Below are 25,035 nucleotides of genomic sequence, written 5' to 3'. Positions count from 1 at the left end.
CCACACTTATTCAATAAATAGAACCCACATATAACATAAATAATGCAATGCATTTCTTCTGCAATGCATGTTCATTTTCTCTAATTTATGAATGGTTAATTACAAAAACCTCAGCTGCCTTTTCTCTCAAAAACCAAAAATAAATTTAAAAGCAAAAGCATCAATAGCCTCAGGGTTCTTCTAGGATAGGAAAATTTGGCAAAACTGGAGTTTTCATACTTCAGTCTCCTAATTAATCTGCAGCCATAAATGGATCCACTTCCCCAAGATCAGCAATCATAGGTTCCAACTCCGCTGTGTCCTCATCTTCTGCAGCAAAGTAAGTCGGGAATGGAAGCATAGAAATGTTGGGTTTCTTATACACAGAATCTTTTATGAACACAAAGTTCCCTTTGGCTCCAGGTACCTGCAGAGGAATGGAGACTACATAAATAGGAAGATAGATAGACAGGGTGAACTTTAAACCATGTAATTGGCTAAACAGCTAAAGAATACAACATAAAATTGAAATAATCATATAAAATTACTAGGTATGCAAATTTTGTTTATCTTTCTGACCACTTGGCTTAGAGAAGATTCAAAATTCCTTCAATCTAAACCAACTGTATTCAAGCATATCAAATGGACAAGGAAGAGCTTCCTCCTAGTCCAATCAGATTTAAAGCAATTGAAACATTTCTACTAAGAGAATCATACCTGGCCCTTCACCCACATCAAATTCCTTGCAGGATCGATTTTGTAAACCCAAACATTTTTAACCGTTCTTTGCTGCGCACCCATACGCCCAGGCATTTTTCTGCCTTTGAAAACCTGTTAAGATGTGACGCATGCAGCCCAAAAATCTCAGGAAAGGATAATGCAGCAAACATCATCAAAACTGAATGATGGAACCATAATCTCAGGAAAGCATAACAAAGTAAACTCCATCAGCATTGAACAATGAAGCCATAAACTCAGGAAAGATGACACATGCAGTCCAATAATTTCAGGAAATGATAATACAGCAAACATTCTCAAAACTGAATGACAGAACCATAATCTCAGGAAAGTATAATAAAGCAAACTCTATCAGCATTGAATAATGAAACCATAAATTCAGGAAAGATGGCACATGCAGTCCAACACTCTCATGAAAGGATAATACAGCAAGCATTATCAAAACTGAAAGATGGAACCATAATCTCAGGAAAGTATAATAAAGCAAACTTATCAAATTGAATGATGGAACCACTAACACAGTAGGTCAGTCAATAATTTACATACATATTTATCAGTAGAAAATAGGATTACATAGGATAAGTCTCCTCTCTCTATCTTTCCAAGAAGCATACTATTTTTTTTTTTTTTTTAAGTTACAGTACTTAGTAGAAAATGAACTTTAATGAAAGCAAGATGCAGAATTTAAAAAATTAAATCACCTAAAGATTATGAATGAGTGATATGAGAACAAGTCAACCTTTTGTTTTCTTGTTGTCCTAAAGATTCCAGTAAAATTCACAATATCTAAGCAATAGTTTGACCTTGACCTTTCGTGCGTCCAGCCTATTAATATGCAGGTGGTAAGAAACATGAACCTTCTTTATCAATAAAATAACTTATGAAAATTTTTCAGGACATGAAACCTAATAAGTTAACCATCATACAGAAAGAGAAACATTGCATCCTAATTCAGGATTCTACATTTGAAACAACCAAGGAACAACTAGCATACTAAATTAAGTAAGATATATAACAGAGAGAGAAAGATAAACAAGGGGTTAAACAGCCGAAGCCCAAAGGCTAAGCAATCCAAGGAGGCTACTTCTTTTTTTGGTAATGAGCAATCTAAGGAAGCTATACATACCTTTCCAGGAGCATCCCTCTGACCTGTAGAACCACCACTTCGATGCGACAATGAAGCACCATGAGACGCTGGCCCTCCTTTAAATCCATGTCTTTTCATCACACCCTTAAAGCATTAAAAAGAAACTAAATTGAGAAAAAAGCAGAAAAGGCGAGGAAAATGAAGGATATTGAAGGGAAATTATGTCACCTGAAAACCTTTACCCCTTGTAATCCCAGTGACATCAACAAATTGCCCAGGAACAAAATGGCGAACACCAAGTGATGTACCAACAGGTAGAAGTGCATCATCTGTGACAGGGAACTCCCTCAATTTCCTTTTGAGTGGAACATCTTGAGCTCTGAAATGACCCACTTCAGGCTTAGTCAAGTGTTTTGCCTTCTTATGTCCACAACCAATCTAACTAACAACACAACAAAAAAACCACCATTTGCTTACATACACGACCATTAAAACAAACACTGGTAAAAGAGAGGGACTTTGTTATACCGGCAAGAAAAAAATTTAAATTATAATTATAATTATAAAAAAAAAATCCAAACTTGGACCGATTTATTCTATAAATTCTGTTAAATCCCGATCGAAACACAGAGAAGGCATGAAGGCAATCTCAAAATGGTACCTGGAGGGCAGTAGTGCAATCCTTGTCGATGGTCTTGACCTGAGAGACAATATTATCATCAACCCAAAGAACTGTGATGGGAACCCTGGCACCCCATTTGTCCCAAAGCGCCGACATCCCACATTTAACGGCAATGAGGCCGGTTCGTTTGGAATTGGGGGTCATGGCGCCAGGCCTGGCTTCGATAATCCGAGTGGGTTGGCTAGCAATCTCGGTGGCATCGAGAAGAGATTCGGAGCTGAATCGCCTGGAGAAATGATAGAGAGCGGGAGTAGAGGAGGAGAAGGAAGTGGTGGTGGTGGCAGTACAAGTAGCGGGAGGATTGAGAGAGAGGAGGCGAATACGAGAAAGGAGGCCTCTTGATAAGGCGGACATGGCGATGGGATTCAGAAATTGTATGCCAAATTCAAAGAAGCAGAAGCAGAAGCCGAAGCCGAGGCAGAAAGAGAGGGTGTTTTGTTTTTGAAGTATAGTTGTTAGCACATGGCGGTCTGTTGCAGTTGCAGAGATGGCACAGGGTTTTTCAGAACCAAAACTAAGCGAAAAATGGGATTTAGGGTTTTAGCTCTTCTTACTTTGTTACTTCTTTGGGAGAAGAGAGGGAGAGAGAGAGAGAGAGGGGGCAGGCTAAGATGTAATTGCGTGCATACGAGTCGTACGTCTTGCCTTCCAAAAGATGCTGACACGTGTTTCATAAAAATAAAAGCTGATTTTTTTTATTTTTTTTTTGAGAAAAATTTTAGTAAGTTTATTTGAGTGAAGCCAAATTTTAAATTGGATTTTATTATTATTATTATTTATTTAACAGTACTAAAAACAGTAGTTTAAAAAAAAAAAAAAATTGGGTCCATTTGTATGGAATTGAATTGATATAAGTTATAAATAAAATAAGTATCCATATTTTTAGTATTAATTTGCATGCGAAGAAAACGAGCATTCGACTAAAATGGATTTAATTAATAGACGTGGATTGATATACATAAGTTTTATTGTTAATAATATTTGAGAAAATTATCACCCAAAAAATAATAATAATAATAATGGAGAAAATAGAATTGTGAATTAAAACTGTAGCGTTGGATGAGAAATGGAGGACAGAGAAAAAGGAATTTGTGCGAGTGAGTGGGTGGGTGGGTAAGATTCCAAGCCAAGTACTTAAAACATAATGATTTGATATGATATGATGGGAGCATACGTGGCATCCCACCATCCATTCATCCTACCATCGATATGAACAACAATTAACAAATGAAGAAGAAGAAGAAGAAGAAGATAGAAAAGGCAGGCGAGGGGGGCGGTGGTGGGTGGTGGATGTGGCGATCAGTGGAGTTAATGAATTGTTCCGGCTGCAGTTTGTCCGGAGTTGCTGCTCATCTTAATCTTAATCTTAATCATAATCTTAATCATAATGTTCAACGTCAGCAGCAGTACCCAATTGGTGGGATTGGGAATGATTCCAAAAGCAAAAGCAAGCGGAAGCTCCGGTTCCGCTTGTCCAACTCTAAAACGACTAGCAGTGGGAGTGGGAGAGCGTTGGAGCAGAGCGGGGCAGGAGGGAAGATGGTGGTGGAGCTGGTGGGAACCTTCAACCAACTGACACAGAGGATGAGCGCCAATTCCCCTCCTTCCACAAGCTCCTCCCGCATACTGTTCAAGGCACTCAAGCTCTCTCTTCCTCTTCTCCACGCTCTCCCTCTCTCTCCCGACGGCCGCTCCCCTCTTTCCAAGGCCCTCTCCCTCGCCCTCCTCCTCGCCGACCACCTCCGCATGGACGCCGAGGTCATCTCCGCCGCCCTCCTCCGCCCCGTTGTGGAAGCCGGTGCCATTTCCATTGCCCATGTCAGCACCCGCCTCGGCACTCCCATTGCCCATCTCTTGCATGAGAGCTTCCGGGTCTCCTCCAAGTTCCCTGCTGTTGCTGCTGCTTCCCATTCCAATGCTCTCATGGATGTCTTGGACGATGACACTGCCTCCGCCTTGAGGAAGTTCTGCTTGACTTACTACGACATCAGGGCTGTCGTTCTGGAGCTTGCCCTCAAGCTCGACACCATGAGGCACTTGGATTGCCTCCCCAGGTACCACCAGCAGATGATTGCTCTCCAGGTCATCAACATCCACGCTCCTCTCGCCCATGCCATCCTTGGCTCCCATTTCTTGTCTTTTGAGCTCGAGGATCTCTCCTTCCGCTATTTGTTCCCCTTTTCCTACCTCTATCTCGATACCTGGTTGCGAAGTCATCACCTTCGCTACCATCCTTCTCATTCCTCCTCCTCACCAACTCATACTACTAATAATAATAATAGTGAGCTCCACCCTCCTCTCACTCTCATTGATTTCTACAAGGATCAGCTTCTTCGCTCCTTAAAAGCTGACCCCCTCTTGGCTTCCATGGTGTCTCATATCTCCGTTAAGGGTCGCTACAAGAGCCGCTATAGCACCATGAAGAAGCTCCTCAGAGATGGTAGGAAGCCTGAACAAGTCAATGATGTTTTGGGTTTGCGGGTCATTTTGGAGACCTGCACCTCTCAACACTTTGAAAATGGATTGCAACAACAACAACAACAAGATCAGTTGTTGGGTGAGAGAGCATGCTATAGGGCCCGTGAGATAATCCAATCTCTGTGGAAAGAAATCCCTCACAGGACTAAAGACTACATTGCAAATCCAAAACCCAATGGCTATCGGAGTTTGCATATGGCAGTTGATGTGAGCGACGATGCTGATGGAAGGACTAGGCCTCTCATGGAGATACAGGTCAGGACTTCCGAGATGGACGCCCTGGCAGATGGTGGCACGGCTTCTCATTCTTTGTACAAAGGGGGTCTTACTGATCCCGAAGAGGTAACTAACCTTTTTTGAATTTAGTCAATTAATATTGCTCTTCACACTTTGTTGTTCAAATTGGTTCATTTATTATTCAACTCTTTTAGCTGGAATGAGGGACTTTGTTGTTGGAATTGGACTCGCGTACATGTTCCTTTATATTCAACCATTAATTTTGTTTAATTTGCTTGGTATTGGAGTTTGATATAATATAAATAATGGCTGGTTGTTTGTTAATGGTTAGGCAAAGCGGCTCAAGGCCATAATGATGGCTGCTGCTGAACTTGCTGCATTGCGTCTTCAAGATCTCCCATCCCCAAACCATAAAGGAATGGAAATCGACCATCGGGATCGTGTGTTCCGCCTTCTCGACAAGAATGGAGATGGCAGGATCAGCATTGAGGAACTCAAGGAAGTGATGGAGGAGCTTGGTGCTCCTGGGGAAGATGCACGAGAGATGATGCAGCTCCTTGACTCAAACAGAGATGGTTCTCTCAGTTCAGATGAATTTGACATGTTTCAAAAACAGGTGATGCTATGCTAACAATGTCTTCTTATTGGGAGAGATGATTCACAAATCTAGTAATTTTCATTTTAAGTCCCAAAATTAACTGTTTAAGCACCATGTTTGATAGTGTTACCTAATAATGTTACAGCAGTAGGCATGAAAGAGGTTGCTTGAAAGCCTTTTGATCATTACGTTACATGGTCTTCAAATTGAACGATAATTTATATCATGTAGCCTAGCTATGGATTTTGATATGGAGCCACAAATCCAGCTCTTTTGCTTGAAAATTACTTGTTAAAGAACTTCAATATTGTCAGAAAGTTGGTATCTAAATAATTTACAAAGCAACCAACGTTAAATTTAGGCATAAAGAAGCTGATTTTTTGTGTGTCTCAGGTTGAATTTATGCGTAATTTAGAAGAAAGGGATGATGAGTACAAGATGATGTTGAATGAGAAGCTTGAAGCTGCTGTAGACAAGAGTGGCTTGGTTGAGTTATATGAAGAAGATCCAGTGCCAGGCTATGAGCTTGCCAACTGAACTTGTTTGCATATATATGGTTGAAAGATTTACCTGTAACTACAAGTCTACAACTATAGTCCATCCAAATTTGTCATGTAATATGTATTGTTCTGTTGTAAATTTTCATATTTTCATGTTACTATGTGATCCATCAAGTAGTAAAGGTTTTCAAATTGGATTTTTTTTCCCTTTTTTTGAAGGGAAAAAAAAAAAAGGAAAAAAGGAAAAAAAAAGGTTTTATTCTTAGCATATAGAGAAGGTGATGAAGCATTGTAAATTCTATTTAGCTATGTAGTTGTAGTTGTATTTTTGAAGTGGGAAGCCACACCATTTGTAAAAAGCATATTGTAATGTTCAGAAGGATAAGAAATTCTAGGATCATAACTGGCACTGGTTGTATAACTCTCATCAAGATGTTTTATTGTATAACCATAGTCACTCTCACAAGTGAATAGTGATTAGTGATTAGAGATTGGTGATGGGATATCTTCTTCTGACTCATGAGATCGGCCCTACCAAAGCCATCCTAAACCCCCTGAAGCAGGTGAACTGTTGAAGGAGTAACAATGCATGTGAATTGATCTAACTTTCCCTCTGTGGAACTTTTGCATTGTCGTACAAACTTCAGCAGCAATGGATTTTTCTTATATTGCTAAAATTGTGTACTATAAAGTGCAAGATGCTTTCTTTTTTTATTTATGAATTACAAATGCAGCATTATCAACTTTATGAATTCAAAGAGTTTCATTTCCAGTTTTTAGCGTGGATTTGCATAATTAAGGACATATTTTAGAGCAAAATTTTTATTGGACATGCTTTCAAAGTGGCTTGAGTTTGCGTGGAATAGAATACAGAAACATTTTCATTTTATTCTCTCCTCTCCTCACTTGGCAGAGGATAATATTACTGCTTTTCTTGCTCTACTATAGTAGTATAATACATTTACCAAAAAATAAATAAATAAATTATACAGCAGCATAATACTGGCTTTTTTTATTAAACAACCAAAAAAAAAAAAAAACTTTAAATTGATTTTATAATAATTTCCCAAGTTTATATACTAACTGTTAAACCTAATTCCATCTTTATCTAGGAAATAAAAAATATATATATTTACAGAAATATCATCATTTTCTACATTCATCCTTCACGCTTCTGTAGTCAAGAGTTCTTGAGTACTCGAGGGAAGACCCAAATCATTTGATAGCTTTTTACACAACTGCAAAAATTAATTACCAGATTCGTTAGTTACCATATCATAATAATATCACAAAAGGAATTTATGACCAAGTGTAGTGTAAGAGAGGATAATTCTATACCTGTCTATACACTGAAGCATCTCCATATGATTTTCTTAATTCGACTACATACAAGGACGGACTGATCTCAAACAACTGCAAAACATACAAAACAACGATTCCAACTTTTTTTTTAAGTATATATAACATCTTATTTAAGTCTAAATTAATATGCATCTATAGAAATCAATACATATAAATGTATGCAACCATTGATTTATTATATTATTATACCTCTGCTGCAACTAAGAGGCTACCCTTCTGTGCCTTGCCTTCTTTGTGCTCTTGCGTTACTTTCAACTAAAAGCATTGACAAAAAGTTAAAATTAAGTTTGATATTGTAATATCGAAATGAACATTGTTTATAGAAAATTAATCTACTAATAAATATACTTTAAAAATCAGTTCTAACCTTTCCGTTTTTCTTTTGGACACTAAAACCCATCTCTGTTACAATACCCTCAATCTTTTCAAGCAAATCTTTTGCCGAATAATTAGATGTAAATCTGATCTTCCTCTCCGAGACATCCTAAACAACTCAAAACCAAGATATGAAAACGTTAATAATCAGCAAATTGGCAAAGTTAAAACTTTAACCAGAAAGAAAATATGCTTCTTCACTTCCATTCCCACCTCTTTCTCAAAGAAGCCAGAGAGGTCTAGGAACGATGACATTCCAATCAACTGAAAAGCATTAATATGAGCTGGCGATTCTGGACTTTTATCCGCTTGTGATGACTAATTGAAAAAAACACACACACATGCAAACATAATGTTATAATGTTTCTGTTATTATACAACATAAAGCAACCAAAAAGAGGTACATTATTTGAAAGTACATACCGGTACTTCATGTATTGAGAAAGCTTCATCGTCTATGTGTATATTTTCTTCTTCATCATCAGGGTTTGCAGGAACATAACCTTGTATAAACCATTCATCTGATTTGATACCCGCCATTGTTATCCGAGTAACAGGGTTTGGATCAAGAATTCTCTTTAGGATATTCTGTGCACCAGGAGATAGCCATTTTGGCATCTGAGTATCTCCCTTTAGGATCTGAAATTACTCAAAAGAAATACGCATCAAAATGATAAGAAATAAAAAAAAATGAAAATTGTTTATTCACAAGGCTAAAGGAGAAGGAAATTTAAGAAAACTTTTGATTACCTTCTGATAGAGAACTGCGAGGTTTCGATCATCAAAGGGAAGATATCCTGTAAGAATTACGTACAAGATAACGCCACATGACCATATATCTGAGGTTGCTCCATCATACCCTCTATTAGCAAGAACCTCTGGAGCAACGTAGTTTGGACTTCCACAGGTTGTATGCAGTAACCCATCATCCTGAAATAATTGAGTAGATTAATAAGGGAGCAAAGACATTTAGAAAAGAGAAAACAAAAAAAGTACTATTGAATTGTGGGTTGGGGGGATAGGGTACCCTGAAATGTTGGGGTAAAGCGCTGAGACCAAAATCAGAAATCTTTATATTCCCTTTAGAATCAACAAGAACGTTCTCCAACTGCAATGGAAAAAGGTATCAAAATGTGAGCAACTGAAATTTTGTTGTGACTTTAATGGTATAGTAATTGAAATGTTTCTGAAAGAAGAAGAAGAAAGAAAAGACCTTGAGATCCCTATGAAAAACGCCTTTATTATGGCAGTAGCTCACACCATCAATTAACTGTTGGAAGATCTTCCTGCCCTGAGCCTCTGTAAGTCTCCCCTTAGATGCCTGCATTGGAAATATGAGAGTAAGTAAAAACATCCCCTCCCCTTGAAAAAGTCATGCACAATGGGTACGAATTTCCTTACAATTCTATCAAACAATTCTCCTCCAGTCACGTACTCTAAGACCATGTAAATCTTAGTTTTGCTTGCCAAAACCTGCAGAGTTACCATTAACAAAAATAATAAATTAAAAGCATGAAAAATAAAAAAAAAATAAAAATAAAAAAAAAGCATAAAGCATAAATGATCAGCAAGCACGCATGCAATCCTTGGCCAAACCTTCGATTGCCTAAATATCAAGCATATGCATGTCATGTCATGTCATAGTCGTAAACATTAATGCATGTTCAACAAGCAAGGGACAAAATGTTACCAACATAAAATACGGGTGGCCCATGCCCATTACTATTAGATTGAAATCTTAATTGGGGTTGGGTCAGGGCCAAGTTCGGGTCAGGTTCCGAATGGGTTTCCACTTTGCCAAACCAAGACGGCCACCACGTGACAATGAAACAATGTCTTCCGTGTGAATTTATGACATGATCTACACGTGCCTTGGTTGGAGGCATTAAATCAGAGGTCCCCCTAACCAGCACAGCTAAAATGTTTGAAAAAAACAGTTTCAGATCAGTCGTTGATTCAACAAGGCAGGCTACGCGGATTCAGGTGTTTTTTTCTCCGACGAACGATATTTTCCATGTGGAGCGAAATTGTTAGGATCAGACGGCCATGGTTGAATGTTTTTAATGGCCTTGATTCATGACAAAGTCATTCCAGTCAATCCAAAACAGTAACCGTGACAGGGGGAGGCACTAGAGGCAAAAGGACAAAAAGGTCTAGATGGAGTGGATTCCAATCTTTTGCCTCACACACACACACACTCAAAAATATGTGTCACGGATAGTATTTCATATATATATATATATATATATATCAAGGGAAAATGAGTAAATTAGGAATGTGATTATGTAAATTTTATTCAAAATACATAAAAAAAAATAAAAAAATAGGGGTATGGTATAATATAATTAATTCATTAGCGTGTGAGTGTGACCATCCCAATCCATGATTGGTGAAATTATTCAAAAATTTACTGTTCAAAAACAGAAAACATGGAAATCTGCATCCTGGAGAAAGAGAAACGGGAAACGGATAAAGGAGGAAAAGGTGAAAAAATGATACCTCATACAACCTGACCACGTTTGGATGTTTGAGGAGCTTCAGAGTGGCTATCTCCCTCTTTATCTGCAAAAATTTTGATTGAAAATTTTGTAAATAAAACTTGTCAAAATGTAGATGCGGCTTCTTTTCGGAGAAAAAGGAATGAGCAATATCCCATGAAGAGGCTCAAAGTAAAAACCCAGAAAAATTAGAAAGGAATCCGATGCGATAGGCAGAAAACCAAAGTAGCAAAGGAACAACTTGTTGTTAAGGAAAAGGAAAAATAGGACCCTTTTATTTTACAACAGAAGCGCAGACCCCCCATCAAACAAATAAAATAAAGCATATTGCAGAGAAAAAAATTCATTACCCAGTAGCCGTGGCCAATTTCATTCAAAACCCACCGTAATAAAAGAAACGGAGGAAGAAAGAGAGAAAAAGGAAGAAAAGAAACCTGATCGGTGATCTTGAGGTCGATGATTTTGTTCTTCTCAAGGATCTTAACAGCAAAAAGCTGGCCAGATCCAACGTCTTTAGCGAGCTTGACCTTCCCAAAGTTGCCTTCGCCAAGAGTCCTTCCCAGCTCGTATTTGCCCAGTTGCATTCCCTTCTCTATGTTCCTTCTTTTGCTTTCTTCTCCAATCTTCCTATTCTTCTCCTCCTCCTCCTCTTTCCTTCTGATCTGCATATACCTTTTTTTTTTTTTTTTTTTTGGTTTTTTTCTTTCTATGAAAGATCACTCACCCAACAACAACAACAAGAATTTCAGAAACAAAACAAATGCTGCTTGTATTATCCAATTCGGCACTTCCTCGTCCTCTGCTTAAATGGGTATTTGATTTGAATTGGGTGGGGTCAGTTTGAAACGGTAATCGTTCAGAAAACGTAACGCAAGCAAACTGAAAGAAGAAAATATACAAAGAGACCCCCAAGCCAGCCCCCCCAAACACCGAACAAATAAATTAATAAAATATAGTCAAGAGGGAGCCTCCTGGGAGGGAAAGGAGAGACGTGCAGTGTATGCGCTTTCAGATTTCAACCAATAAATCGCTCTCTCTCTCTCCCCCTAACTTCCAATCAATCTTTTGTTTGCACTCCAACCCCACCTCAACCCTGTCAACTTATATATTAACGCTCACTCCCCATTCAAAGCTTTAAACACCCAAAAAAATAATAAATAATAAATAATAAAAAAATAAAATAAAAACAACGCCACTCACTCCCCATTCAAAGCCCATTTTTATTTCTAATTATTATTCCTCACTCTATATCTATGCCCACATTTTAGTATTTACAATATATAAAAATATATTACCCCCCTCTCCCTCCCCCCCACAAAAAAAAATAATAATAATGAAAGATAAATAAATACATTTGTGGCCAGTAAAGAAAGTTGCGGGGTGTTTCCATAATCACAAATATATAATTCAGGATTGAGGTACATGATTAGCATTACCTATCATACTAATTTGTTAACATAATGACCGCATCATATTCACATGCCCATTTCTTCTTCTTCCTCGGTTTCCTTTTAAATGCTTTATTTATATTAAATATCCAATCTTAATCCACCGCCCATTTTTAGTGTTAGATGTTAATTGCACCCCCCATCAACCACTTTTCATGGGTCGGTTGTACTGTATTGTTTTTATCCTTAAAAAAACCTATCATTTTTCTTTGAGGTTTTACTCTTTTTTTTCTTTTTTTCTTTTTTTTTTTTGATATAAGGTTTTACTTTTAAGTATTAATTAAGCTTTTTTTTTTGTTTAATGTCATTTTCTTAATTGTATGTTCCACCAACATATATATATATATATATATGTGTGTTTGTGTATATTTGGTCGAAATATACATACATCCCTTGATGAGAATGAAACGTAATGGGAACTACTGATTTATAAACTAAAATCTAATAATGCAAGAGTAATTATGCGTGATATATAAATATAACTGCATGACCTGTCCTAGATTAGATTTCTATTTATTTATGGTGAAATAAAGAGCATTATATTATTGTTACAACAAAAAAGGTCTATTCATTATAGTCGACAAATCTGCAGGAGTTTTATTTTATTTTTTCATTTTTATATTATAATAGATTTTGTGATTTCTCAGAGAAGGTATGACTAAAAGTTTATCCAACTGTGTTTTGATTTTGATTACAATTTGAAGAGATTTCACGGAAGCAAATAAACAGATAAAATTGTATGTGGAATTAATAACCTCAAAATTTTATGTGGAATTTCGGAAATTCAAATTCCAAAAATGAGGCTATACGGCACATCAGATTAATGGGTCTCTCTTAATTAATGAAATTGTTTACCAACGAAAAGTATAAGAAAACAGTTTGATTTTCTTATTTATTTATTTTGAAAAATAATGCAGTCCAACTGTCCAGAGATATAATCTGGCTGGTTCTACATGTATCCTAAAGTAACAACTAATCTTTCAAAAAGTTTTTAGTGAGTGATAATTATCAGTTATATTATTATTTAAATTCTAAAGTGTGCGCCAATTCACATTTAAAATATATTAATTTTTCAACTAATAAAAATAAAAATATATTACTTATTTTACTATTTTGGTGAAAATTTTAATAGAATAATTGATACCTTTAATGTAAATTTTAAAAATAATAGTAAGAAGAAAACAAAATAAAAGAGGGAATGATCGCGTGTAACTTTACCCTATAAGAGAATAATAACAAGAAGCAGGGGCCGATAATTAATTGGATGATTGATATGTGAAAGAGTCATGATGATGACAATTCCTTTTTTTTTTTTTTTTTTGCTCTGGATGATGATGACAATTCCTATGCATTGGAATACATCCCAATTAGATTCATTTCATCATCCAATCACTACTCTTTCTTCTATATTTATATATATATATATATATATATATAAACAAATTATTTTATATTCAATTTAAAATTTTATATATATATATATAAATATATACATACTGGTATGAGATAAACTTATTTTATTAAGATTCATTTATGATGATTATTAAATTATATTAAATATTAAAATTTAGAAAATAATTAAATATGATTTAACAATATGGTAAAATTCTATTTGAAAAAAATAAATTTTGTAATTTGATGATTAATAAATATAATTTTAAATTTAATTTTTAATAAAATTTTAAAAATTTTATATTAGTGTTCATATTAAAAATTTTATTTGAATTTGACTATATATATATATATAAAAGAAATATTTTAACTGATAATTAATAATCGTGATCTTTAATTTAAATTGAAACAATTTTTTATTTTAATATTTGAGGTAGGGGATTTGAAGTTATTCAACTGTCCCTCATTTTAAACGGAAGCTTGAATATTTATCAAATATATATAATTTAGGATTAACTATATTTTATTATTTTCAACTTTTAGAGTTTACAATTTAAATTATTAAATTTTCGATTCAATAATTTTGGCTTTCAATTTTTAAATTTGTTGTAATTTAAGTTTTATTTGATTTTTAACTACTAGAATTGACAATTGTCTCACATAATCGGTATTAAATTATATCAACTTTCAAACTAAAAGTATTAAAGTATAAAATATTAAAATTATTTTAAAAATTCTGTACTTTAATATCCATTATTTAAAAAAAAAAGTTGGTATAGTTATTAAACTACTTCCAATTTCATTGTATTAAATTTTAAATTATAAGATATTAAAAATATAAATTTCTTAGACTAATTTTAAAAATTTGTTCTTTTATATCTTTCAGTTACAAATTTAATATAAATTCATATTAGTCATATGAAATAACCATTAAATACTTAAATCTTATTAATCAAAAGTAAAAAAATATCCAATAACCGTTAAATACTTAAATCTTATTAATAAAAAAGATTACCTTATCTCTAACAATGACTGACTCTCTTTAGTTAAATTTATATATGAATATGAATGGACAATAAAAAAGAAGGGATACATCAAACACATGGATATATGATCAATCTTTTATATGAGCTCCTCAAGGGATTAAAAGGATGGTACTTCTGTGTTTGATGATTTGGTTTACAAATATTAGGGTTGGAAATATTATAGGCCATAACTACTACTCACTACTCAATTGTTTATTACGTTTCATTAAAAAAATACTCAATTTTAGTATAATATACAATATAAAAACAAAACCCATTAAGCAATAATTCCGTTGGAATCCATCTGCCCTCTAACCTTAAGGAGTAAGGATCCGGTCAGTGTGGAATCAATTTCTGAATATTCCTTCCTTTCATCAATCATAGAAATAATGTAATATATAAAATTATGCACATATTAGCCATTCATCCATAATAATAATACTTAATAATTAGTGGTGGGTTCTACACGTTAATTTTACTTCTACTCCACTTTTTCTAAGAAAAAAAAGATTATCTTACATTCTAAATTAAAGCAAAGGCAGCATGTTGATCTCAAATGTGAAGGTACATTTTTAACTATTTTACCACTGACCAAATCTACCAGTACTACGTCTTTTCCTTCATTTGGATATTATTAATTCCAATTCACCATCATTAAAATACTTATGGTATATTCGTGCAAGAATAATAAATTTATTTTTTGATGATTATGATAATATATATATATATATATATAATGGATGTTTTTAAACCAATTCTATATATTACAATATTTCAAATCTTGATAAGTTATATATATGCAGTTATTATTTTATCTTGATTATTGAAAAACTTTTAAATATTTTTAATGGTTTTCACTAACAATTAAAATATTAGTTAAAAAAAAGAAAAAAAGAAAAAAGAAAAAGAGAGAGAGACCGTACATTAATATACTGTGCAATTCACGCAGCAAAAGTCAAAAAAAGAAAAAAGAAAAAGGTAAACGCGAGTATCGATATATCATAAGAGAGAGGATGAGGATCACGTGGAAAATCGCGCAGCAGACAATTTGATTCCACGGTCTCTGGAGATTAACCACCCATGGATTATTTATTATAAAAGAAAAGGAAAAATAAAAATAAAAAATAAAAAAAACATGCCCCTTTCAGTCCTACTTTGCTGCCTTCTGTATAATAATTAAGCATACGTAGGAAGAAGAAGATTAAGATGTTTTTTTCCCTTTTTTTTTTTTTTTTTTTTTTTTGGTGAATAGAAGATTCTTAAGTTTGAATATGTAAACCGCATGTATATTATATAGGAAATTTCTGTATATACTAAGTAATGGTTGTATATTTTGAAAAATTCCTGGCACTTTCTTAATTTTATTTATTTATTTATTTATTATTTTATAAAAAAATGGCTTATTAATTAGAGTAATTGAAGCTCTGATATAAAAGTAAATAATAATATTTATGCTAAAACTCAAATTTTCCATTAAGGTAAATAACATTTATACAAGTATAAGAGTATGTAATATAGTAATAAATTACAAAAAGAAATAAAATCAAGAGAATACAAGGAATTAATCAAAATATACTAAGTATCTACGGAAGTTTCCTTTATGCATACGACCACCTATGATCCCAACTTTACCGGAAAGCCTGGGGGCCATCAGGATTTTGTTAATTAATTAATAATCTCGGCTTCTGCGGACTATTATACAGCGGATACATCTCCATCACCATAATTATGTAATATATATTATTATAAAGGCTTCTCCCTCGAATAGATATCTCATATTGAAGATACGGTTTCTAAGGGTTTGACCTTCTGATCACGTACTATCTTTGATCATTGATCACCTTAAACACGTTTCTCTTTTCAAGGGGATTAGTTTATTCAAAATTATACTAATCTCTGTTTTGGATTATGGTGTCCACGTGTATTTTTGATATAATATATTACTTATATATCCACCTGCAAAGCAACTTCCAAACCCAATTTGTCATAATCATCAATATTAATCTACCTCGATTCCTATTCATTTACACCCTAATGGATGATGATTATTATTATTATACAATTTTAATTAATTAAGTAATTTCATGTCAGTAATTATTCACTTCAAAAAATAATAAAATAAAATAAAAACTATACATCAAGTGTATATGTGTATAGGATAAATGTAACATATGCACATGGATCTCCATTATTGGCCGACAGCATGCTTAATTATATTTATTCAGTTTTACTTAACCATGTACACGCCGTGTAATTGACCATGGCGTCTGTTTGGTTGAAAATTCCAAACAAAATGATTTGATAGATATAACATTTGGATAATAAGACAAATGCCCATCTCAAGTCTTAACTTTCAGCATCGATCCTTGGACTCAGCTCCGTAGCATAACACCCATAATAATTATTTACATCCAAACAAAACTTTTTAATATCCATTTAATATGCATATTTTTACCCCCCCCCCCCCCCCAAAAAAAAATAAAAATAAAAATAAAAAACACACATACTTATGTTTATATACATATAAACAAAAATTTTAGCGTTAGTTTGGGAACATTTTTCCATGAGAGTGCATCAATACTTTTTAACGTGCAGATAGCAATAATGTTAAAATTTCATATATAATATATAATATATTTTGCGTCATATAACGTTTTGTTGGTTAACCCTCTTTCCAATCGCCATACACATGTAACACGTCATATTAATCTTAATTTTTTGAAAAAGCAAAACAGATGATCAAAACAGGTCTCATATATATATATATATATATATATGTGTGTGTGTGTGTGTGTGTGTAGATGGATGGGATTGTTAACTTTTTTTGTAATTTAATTTGATGTGTAACTAAAACGGTATTAATAATGATAATGACATATTTAATTTGACAGATAACTACAATGTTTTAGAATGCAATATCTGAACTACATCATGTGACCCTTGACCACACAATAAAGGGAACTAATACACGGCCAGGTTGAGATGTATTCTACATGCATATATATATATATATATATATATATATATATATATAATTCGTCATAGAGAGCACATGAACATGCTACACAAAAAAACAAAAAGGCACATGAACATGCCCCAACTGGGGCCTTTTTTTATTTTTTCCTTTTCACGGTGTTGATATTAACAACAAAACAGCCCCGAATCACCATCAACTAAATGGTGTCAAAAGAGTAAAAACGGAGGGTATAATTTGAGCCACTCGTTCCATTTTCTTTAGCTGCTAACCAGGAATTTGTCACACTTTTAGGCTCTACAAATGTAATTCAAGAATGAGGTGCCAAAAACCACACAAAAACCGTGTGGTCCAGCAGGACTATATTAATTTTTAATTATTTAGTTGAATTTAATAATGGAAATGCTTTTGGCATGCATTTACTTTGTTGGTTTGTGAAAACCATCACCATGTGCAAAACAGGACACATAGATGATTGCAATTGGCTTTTGCCCCACCAATAATGTGAGTCTGGTCCAGGCCACAAAATCTTTGCTAATTAATATCCTTCACATTACTACTCTACTATTGGGGTCTGGGGTGGTAGTTGGTTGGAGCTACGGGTCAAATTGATTTACCAAACCCTCTCGTCCCATCTGCCGCTTCTACCTGCCATTCAAACGGCCTTTGCAAATTTGCTACACCTCTTTTCAAGTTTGATGCCTTTTATTTTAAAAATATTATTAACTTCTTTTTGAATTTCAATTAACCATTACTTTCCTTCTTTATTGTTTGAATTACATCTTTCAAAATAATATTATTTACACACTTGTATAATAATATTATTCACACACTTCTGTAACGAAATCAATTGTAATTTTTAAAATATAAAACAAATCTTAAAAATTCATATGTTATATTCCTTGCATATATATAAATATGTCTGGTCTAAATTGGTTTTTTTTTTTTTTTTTGTCAGACTCGCACATCGTAATCCTATCCACATCTCTGTCTCTACTCTTGTGGATAAGAAACAACGCCCTGGCAAAATAGCATATCTGATTGATCCTTGTGAACTCGTTACACAGACAGACACACACGACTTGATCCACTCTTGTTTGATAACCAGTAGCACTGCCATGTTCACTTTATGCATGTAAGTGTGTGGTCATTAATTAACCAAACCAAGTAATAATTCTCCTAAGTTTTTTTTTCTTGACATGCTGCTTTTGTAATTAATTAACCAAACCAGGTAATAATTCTCCTAAGTTTTTTTACGTGGATAGTAGCAAGGAGTGTTACGCGTATACAGAATATGAAAAACGCTTGGTTTTTTTTAGTTCAATTAATAATTCTTAATATTAGCTTAACAAATTACTACCACTCTCTCTCCTCCAATCACTAACAAACAACACTGCATTGTTCCTGCTCTTCTAAATTACCACAAGAGCTATATAATGGAACGGCCCAGTCTTTTAACTTTTTGGTTAGCTATCTATTCTATTTAACAAACTCTCAATCTCTTATATATTTGGCCCAAAATATTAAAACAACCTAGGATATATATATATATATATATATATATATAGGCTTATAAAGGTTCTCACCTTCAACAACTCCTGTGGGGTTTGGGCTATTGCATGCAGCAGTCTGGTGTCCCAGTGCAAAGCATCATGTTTCATGTCTAATCATATGATATACGATGGAGAAAACGACAGTTGAATACATCAAAATAGAATATGTTGCGAGCGAGACAAGACAAAAAACACAAAAAAAAGAGCTAAAACATGCATGCAGCAAAGCAAACACTAATACACTAAATCGATCAGGAAACCAAAGACGATCCTCCTATGCCTATGTACCACAAAGGCATATTATATCTTTCCTACAATAAAATTAAAACAAATTAAGTAAAACATTAGCTTAGAGCTCCTCATCCCGACCTGATCCACCAGCACCAGTAATTTTATCTTTAATCTGCTTAGTCTTGTGCTTGGCAGCCTCCACCGTCTCATCAGCTTTGTTCTTTGCGGCTTCATAACCTTCCTTCGCTCTCTCTTCAGCCCAACTTGTCTGTTCCTCTGCCTCTGCTTGCTGCCTCTTGCCTTCCTCTACTGCACCTTTTCCCATTTGCTTTGCTGCCTCTTTTGCTTCCTCTGCCTCCAGAGGAGCCTGTTCCGCTGCCTCCTCTGCCTTGTGGGATGCTTTGTCCCTCGCTTCCTTGGCTTCCGTAGTGGACTCGTATGCCTTCTCCTTTGCTGCCCTAGTGGTCTCGTACGCCTTCTCCTTTGCAGCCTGGGAAGAATCATATGCCTTCTCCTTTGCAGCCTGGGAAGCCTCATAGGCTTTGTCCTTGGCCGTCTGTGAACCGTCATAGGCTTTGTCCTTGGCAGCATCCGCGGCTTCGTAGATATTCTCCTTTGCCGCTGAAATGGTTTCGCCAGCCTTGTTTTTGGTTTCGCAAGCCTGGTGCTTTGCTGCATCCGTAGTATCATGCATCTTCCCCTTTGCTGCATTCACTGTTTCACCCGCTGCATCCTTCAGGTTTCTTGCCTTTTCTGCGCTGTATTGACCAGCTTCTGCAGCATATATATACATAATGCTCATTCAATGAGTATATAGATTATATATACAATAGAAATTGTGGAGCTAGTGTGCGTATGTATTACACATAAATATACTAACCAGAAGCCACTTCCTGAATCTTGTCCTTGGTCTTCTTGGCAGTGCCATAAGCTGCATCAGAAGCTTTTCTTGCGGTATGTTTGGCCTCATCTTGTTTGAAACCAAGTCCTTCAGAGATTTTGTCCTTGGCCCATCCACTCCATGACTCCGAAGCTTCTTTGGCGTCTTTTGCTGTCTCCTTGGCCTTGTGCTGTGCTTCCTGAGATTTGTCCTTAAACTCGTCGTACTCCTGACTTTCTTCACTAGTAGATGGTATATGGCCCACACTGGAGGCTTTACAGCCTATTTCAGACACCATCACCATCTCTACCGCAACCGCCATCACCACCATATAAACAAGCAGCCGAGAATGTCGAATTCGAATGGAAGCCATGCATTACCAAAGTATACGGAATTGGAATATCACTACTAAATAAAAAGCAAGTATATGTATAAGTTAATTGGAATATCACTACTAAATAAAATGCAAGTATATGTATTAAGTATAATAATAGAAGAGAAATAGTAGTAGCAGGCACAGGGAGTTTGAGGCGGATCTTATGGGGAATTTGGAAGTTGTTGAGAAAACGAGTAGTGAAGAAAGAATGAAATGGATATGATCAGAACGTGTGATACCGAGGGATGCGGGGGGTGGGGGGCTTTAAGGAAAGCAAAGAAGATGGTTGGAAACTGAAACTGAAATTGACGGGTGTAATACAACGTGGCTAATTGGGAATGTTGCAAGTGTTGGGAGTAGGCCATGTGTCCTAATATAACATCCCAGATGTCAACCTCCTAAGCACTCACTCCTTTTGCTTCACCGTTTGATCCCTTAAGTTAATTCTTTTATCTATCTTTTGTTTAACAAGCTGCCTTTGTCGGTTGCTAATGAAAATTTTGCATTATTTCTTTACGATAAGAGCCTGGGAGAGTCCTCCAGAAATCATTGGATCTCATCCACTGGCCGCCTCCATGGAAGCCGACTCTGTATATTATGAAATAATATCTGCCACTTTTCAGAACTTATGATGTTAAATTTGCACACCAATGCTATCTATAATTCATATAGACTCCGAGGCAAAATTTATTGCATTATCTACAATTTGTTTTCTATGATATGGTCATCCTTTTCCCACCCGTTAGCCCTAACTTTGTCCCCTACCTCCATTTGCCACACCATAATCTCTTCCTTTTTACTTCGGAGCACAACGCCAAACCTTGTAACAACTGAACAATACAAAGGCATTTAGCTTCCAAAACAGTTTTTTTTTTTTTTTTTTTTTTTTTTTTAATTTTTATTTTATTTCCAAATTAGAAAACCTGATGATGGAAATTAACATATAAGCATGTCGCACAGAAGCATACATAACTTGAAAACAATAGTAAATATATCAAAGTAACTTAACAAGGCATTGTGAAACTTTTAAGATTTAAGTTGAAGGTCAAGCAGCATTGCAAATTGAGAATAAGAATAATAGAATAACTTGCAAACCAAAGAATGGTTTACAAATAAAAGAAACTATCTAAACAGCTATCTCAAGCTTGAAAAATTCAACCCTAAACTGCAAACCCAAAAATAGTCAGAAGCATATACAGCTGAAAGGCAACCTACTTACAACTTCCTTCCTAAAATATATGTCTACTAGGAACCTTTGCATGTCTTCTTATTATGGCCAAGGCCCTTGCACTTGCTACACTGGAGCTGCCGTTTAATTATGTCCACTGATTCAGACTGCTTCATCTTTGGCCGACCTGGCGGTCGTTTTGTAGGGGGAGGGGTTACAGTAACCACTACCTGAGTTGATTCACTCTGGACCGGTTTGTCCACATTTGGAACAGGGTGAATTGACTCTGAATATGTTAGACGGTAATTCTCAGCCGTGAAGTACCTGGCGCAATAATCATACGGGTTCCTACCTAGGCATGTTATTACAGCAATGGCATGGCTGCAAGGTAAACCACTAAGTTGCCATCCCTTGCAGCTACAATCCCAGTGATCAACATCAACACTCTCAACAGAATCCCCACGAACCTCAAATGTGCTACCGTGTGAGAGCAACACTTGTAGAGATCGAGCTATTGAAGTTTCTTTTTCTAGCTTCTCTTCCTTGGATGGTATTAGTTTTGTCATCCACTGGTTGGAATCCACTCGTCTTGTATAAATAGATTCCATCATCTTGCCTCGTAACACATCAATCATCTGTGTGATCGGCAACTCATGTGCCTCTGATACCCAACTGTAGAAGTGCTGACCAAAGTTTGATGTCATGTGGTTATACCTTGCTCCTGCAAAGAATGCATTAGCCCAGTGCTCTGGTTCACTCTGAATGACCCAATTGTAAGCCTCAGGTGAAATGCCTTTAATGTTTTCTACACTACGCTGGAAACCATCGAGTTTCGGTGCATAAGCGGCAGCATAAAAATCATTGATCATGAATCTCCTTGCCTCGTGAGAAAATTGCCCCTTCAAGTCCCTGTTAAGCTTCTCTGCAAGATGGCGTAAACAATAGCCATGGTAACATTTATCAAATATCTCAGCCAATAACTCTTTCAGACCATTCTGAAAATCAGCAACAAACGTGAACTGCTGAGATGTTGACAGTTGTTTCAGTTCCATTTCCAGGGCAGATTTCAGTTCTGTTAAGAACCAGCGCCAGTTATCCTCAGATTCAGCATCCACAACCGCAAAGGCTACAGGAAAGATACCATCATCACCATCTGCTGCTGTTGCAGTCAACAATACACCTTGGTATTTTGAATTTAAAGGAGTGCTATCAAGGAAAAGGAGAGGACGGCAACCTTGTTGAAAACCCAAAATTGAGGCATGGAAAGTTACAAAGAGACGATGGAAGCTTGAGTCCTCCTTAGTGGTAAATGTTGCAATACTGCCAGGATTGGTTTCCTTTATCTTCTCACAGAAATAGGGTAACAGATTATATGCCTCTTTATAGGAACCTTGCAGCTGCTCCCTCGCAATTTCTTTTGCACGCCATGCCTGAGAATAATTCAATTGAATTCCGTACTCTCGTTTGATGTCATCTGCAATATCCTTTGGCTTGTAGTTAGGAGAAACTTTCAACTTCTCCTTTATGATACTTCCCACCCAACCTCTAGTTGCTCGATACCCAGCTTTCACTGCAGCTCCTTCACATGTATGATTCGTGTTCATTTTCTTGATACAAACTAACTGGGTGGTAGACAACCTGGATGCATATATCCGCCATGGGCACCCTTGGGATTTGCATTTTACAGTAACACGATGACTGTCATTTTTCTTATATCTGTAAGCAAATCCATGAGCTATCGAGTACTTATGCAATGCTTCTCGGAATTCACTAAAACTATTAAACCTCTGGTCCACCCCAGTAATTGTGTTTTCCCACTGCTGTGCAGCTTTGTGATGCTTGTCATCATAAGAACCCAGAGGAACACAATGCAAAGGAGGTTCATTGAGCTCCATGTCAAGTCGATCACTGGCATTGCCCATATCAACTGCCACGTCAACAGGCTCAACAATAGGAACCACAGCTTCGGACACAGTTGTCCTGCTTGACCTGAAACATTGAACCATTCCATTAGTAGTCTTTTTGGCAAGGAACACACAAGATACATTCATGTCACTTCCATGAAATGCTCAACTTTGGTTCACAAGTACAGTCTTCACAATTCAAAGCAAGGCAGATAGAGTCACAAGTCAATTTCTGTAATAAAGCAAGGAAAGTTTGTTGAGAAGCAAATCACCTGACCTTTGTATCATCTTGTGAATGCAGCAGAGTATTGAGCAAAATGAAGCATAAAACGTTCACATAGCAAAAACAAAATGCATGCAGTTGACAAAAAGGGTGAGCAATAGTCCAGAAACAAGAATATTTAACTACCTACTAGCTGGCATGTTGGATACATTCCTAGCAGCAGCTTCCTCAGAGATGATAAACACGTCAACGGTGACAGAATCCCCAAGAAAATTGAGCATTCTCTGTAAGTCCTTGTCTTTGGAGATTGTAATGAGAGTCTTCTTGTTACCAGGAAGGAAATACTTGATGCTCATCGTATCAGCACTGCAACTAAACATATCAGCAATTTCCGACTTGAAATCTTCGAGTTGGGTTTGGTGATCAATGTCTACTGCATAGGCATCACCCCCACTGTACGAAAGGGATCCATCTTTATTGGTCACGAACTCCCCACCGGACTGACATATTGCTATAATTTTCTTAGCAGCCATGGCCTAAATAATAAAAGATTGAGCTTTAGAAGTTTGCGGGAAATTCAAACTTTGAATATGAGAAATCAATTTTGCAGATTCAATTGGGAAGCTCAGTCACAGGAACAAGCAAAACAAAAGCTTAGAGCCACATTCTACATATAACGATAAAGTTGGAGACTTTCCAACATTAGATAGCGTAGAATCTAAACCCGCACAATCCCAGTTACGAAATCCCCAGAGCAAAGATAAAGATTGCCATGCTTTTTCTTTTCTTTGCGGAGCGGATAAACATTTCATATATTTGAAAAACACACAAGCCGAAAATAATCAGAAATTAAGAGAGAGAAAAAAAAAAAAAAAAAAAGAAGGACCACAACCAATACGGGACGAGGACGATAGAACAAAAGCAAGAACCCTAATGTCAAACAGAAAACCCTAAATTGCATTAAAAGGGAAAAGACGCTTACCTTGAAGCCAGACTGGGATAAAAACGAAGAAGCTCCAAAATCTTTCTCTGGGAGGCCTTTTAGTTCAGTTTTTTTTTTTTTTAAGTTAATTTTATTTTGGTTTTTGTTATGGTTTATTGGGGTTCGACTTCTGCAATATCAACGGTGGTTAATTCGTCTGACCGCACGAATAGGAAAGAGCGAGAGAGGTGCCTCCGCATAAGAGCTGGACTTTCAGACGTTAACAGTTCCGTGCGTTCCACTTCCGCTCCACTGCCCCATCCTCCATTCTCCTTACGCTACACCTATTCTCTTCTATCCGTTGATATATTTTTTCACATCTTTTCGATCTTTGACTCGTCTCTC

At 35.8% G+C, this 25,035-nt stretch overlaps 5 protein-coding genes across 8 annotated transcripts; 1 reads left to right on the top strand and 4 right to left on the bottom strand.

Annotated features, from left to right (window-relative positions):
• Positions 1 to 31: 31 nt before the first annotated feature.
• Positions 32 to 3,078, bottom strand: LOC107433297 (large ribosomal subunit protein uL3m). Its single transcript, XM_016044573.4, has 5 exons — positions 2,466 to 3,078; positions 2,033 to 2,242; positions 1,844 to 1,948; positions 697 to 810; positions 32 to 406 (listed from the first exon to the last, which is right to left on the bottom strand). The coding sequence occupies exons 1-5, from the start codon at positions 2,838 to 2,840 to the stop codon at positions 233 to 235; spliced, it is 978 nt and encodes a 325-aa protein (XP_015900059.1). The 5' UTR covers positions 2,841 to 3,078; the 3' UTR covers positions 32 to 232.
• Positions 3,079 to 3,651: 573 nt separating this feature from the next.
• Positions 3,652 to 6,726, top strand: LOC107433318 (probable GTP diphosphokinase CRSH, chloroplastic). The gene is made up of 3 exons (XM_016044594.4): positions 3,652 to 5,306; positions 5,533 to 5,817; positions 6,193 to 6,726. The coding sequence occupies exons 1-3, from the start codon at positions 3,714 to 3,716 to the stop codon at positions 6,334 to 6,336; spliced, it is 2,022 nt and encodes a 673-aa protein (XP_015900080.3). The 5' UTR covers positions 3,652 to 3,713; the 3' UTR covers positions 6,337 to 6,726.
• Positions 6,727 to 7,327: 601 nt separating this feature from the next.
• On the bottom strand, positions 7,328 to 11,616 carry LOC107433319 (CBL-interacting serine/threonine-protein kinase 1). 2 transcript variants are annotated; one of them, XM_016044595.4, is made up of 12 exons: positions 10,969 to 11,615; positions 10,536 to 10,598; positions 9,438 to 9,509; positions 9,250 to 9,357; positions 9,064 to 9,144; positions 8,787 to 8,966; positions 8,460 to 8,675; positions 8,250 to 8,354; positions 8,029 to 8,145; positions 7,851 to 7,916; positions 7,638 to 7,712; positions 7,328 to 7,537 (listed from the first exon to the last, which is right to left on the bottom strand). In XM_016044595.4, exons 1-12 carry the CDS (start codon positions 11,200 to 11,202, stop codon positions 7,466 to 7,468), a joined length of 1,389 nt encoding a protein of 462 aa, XP_015900081.1. In that variant the 5' UTR covers positions 11,203 to 11,615; the 3' UTR covers positions 7,328 to 7,465. The 2 variants fall into 2 exon arrangements, with proteins under 2 accessions (XP_015900081.1, XP_024922263.1); XM_025066495.3 differs by lacking the exon at positions 10,536 to 10,598 and having other exon boundaries at positions 10,969 to 11,616.
• A 7,434-nt stretch (positions 11,617 to 19,050) lies between these two features.
• Positions 19,051 to 20,656, bottom strand: LOC107433369 (late embryogenesis abundant protein, group 3). 2 transcript variants are annotated; one of them, XM_025079673.3, is made up of 2 exons: positions 20,038 to 20,656; positions 19,051 to 19,931 (listed from the first exon to the last, which is right to left on the bottom strand). In XM_025079673.3, the coding sequence occupies exons 1-2, from the start codon at positions 20,408 to 20,410 to the stop codon at positions 19,276 to 19,278; spliced, it is 1,029 nt and encodes a 342-aa protein (XP_024935441.2). In that variant the 5' UTR covers positions 20,411 to 20,656; the 3' UTR covers positions 19,051 to 19,275. The 2 variants fall into 2 exon arrangements, with proteins under 2 accessions (XP_024935441.2, XP_048321861.1); XM_048465904.2 differs by having other exon boundaries at positions 19,051 to 19,928.
• Positions 20,657 to 21,403: 747 nt separating this feature from the next.
• LOC107433317 (uncharacterized) lies at positions 21,404 to 24,967 on the bottom strand. Of its 2 annotated transcripts, XM_025066494.3 has the most exons (4): positions 24,691 to 24,967; positions 23,895 to 24,244; positions 22,816 to 23,570; positions 21,404 to 22,707 (listed from the first exon to the last, which is right to left on the bottom strand). In XM_025066494.3, exons 2-4 carry the CDS (start codon positions 24,239 to 24,241, stop codon positions 21,659 to 21,661), a joined length of 2,151 nt encoding a protein of 716 aa, XP_024922262.1. In that variant the 5' UTR covers positions 24,242 to 24,244; positions 24,691 to 24,967; the 3' UTR covers positions 21,404 to 21,658. The 2 variants fall into 2 exon arrangements, with proteins under 2 accessions (XP_024922262.1, XP_015900079.1); XM_016044593.4 differs by having other exon boundaries at positions 21,404 to 23,570; positions 24,691 to 24,964.
• Between the last annotated feature and the right edge of the window lie 68 nt (positions 24,968 to 25,035).

This window comes from Ziziphus jujuba, chromosome 11 (genome assembly GCF_031755915.1).
Source record: "Ziziphus jujuba cultivar Dongzao chromosome 11, ASM3175591v1".
NCBI lineage: Eukaryota > Viridiplantae > Streptophyta > Magnoliopsida > Rosales > Rhamnaceae > Ziziphus > Ziziphus jujuba.
The sequence above is the reverse complement of the archived record's forward strand: the minus strand, read 5'-3'. Positions and strand labels throughout refer to the sequence as shown.

Bases quoted from the DNA above. Each gene is read 5' to 3' on its own strand.
- LOC107433318 (XM_016044594.4), top strand. From the start codon at position 3,714: ATGAAGAAGAAGAAGAAGAAGAAGATAGAAAAGGCAGGCGAGGGGGGC. The intron at 5,307-5,532 runs GTAACTAACCTT...GTTAATGGTTAG, and splicing joins GTCTTACTGATCCCGAAGAG to GCAAAGCGGCTCAAGGCCAT. The intron at 5,818-6,192 runs GTGATGCTATGC...TGTGTGTCTCAG, and splicing joins TTGACATGTTTCAAAAACAG to GTTGAATTTATGCGTAATTT.
- LOC107433317 (XM_016044593.4), bottom strand. From the start codon at position 24,241: ATGGCTGCTAAGAAAATTATAGCAATATGTCAGTCCGGTGGGGAGTTC. The intron at 23,571-23,894 runs GTAGTTAAATAT...TCAATGTTTCAG, and splicing joins TCCAACATGCCAGCTAGTAG to GTCAAGCAGGACAACTGTGT.
- LOC107433297 (XM_016044573.4), bottom strand. From the start codon at position 2,840: ATGTCCGCCTTATCAAGAGGCCTCCTTTCTCGTATTCGCCTCCTCTCT. The intron at 811-1,843 runs GTATGTATAGCT...ACATCTTAACAG, and splicing joins AGAGGGATGCTCCTGGAAAG to GTTTTCAAAGGCAGAAAAAT. The intron at 407-696 runs GTATGATTCTCT...ATTCCTCTGCAG, and splicing joins TGATGTGGGTGAAGGGCCAG to GTACCTGGAGCCAAAGGGAA.
- LOC107433369 (XM_025079673.3), bottom strand. From the start codon at position 20,410: ATGGCTTCCATTCGAATTCGACATTCTCGGCTGCTTGTTTATATGGTG. The intron at 19,932-20,037 runs GTTAGTATATTT...TATATGCTGCAG, and splicing joins GATTCAGGAAGTGGCTTCTG to AAGCTGGTCAATACAGCGCA.
- LOC107433319 (XM_016044595.4), bottom strand. From the start codon at position 11,202: ATGCAGATCAGAAGGAAAGAGGAGGAGGAGGAGAAGAATAGGAAGATT. The intron at 9,510-10,535 runs GTATCATTTTTT...GTAACTCTGCAG, and splicing joins ACGTGGTCAGGTTGTATGAG to GTTTTGGCAAGCAAAACTAA. The intron at 7,713-7,850 runs GTATAATAATAT...TATGTTTTGCAG, and splicing joins GCCTCTTAGTTGCAGCAGAG to TTGTTTGAGATCAGTCCGTC.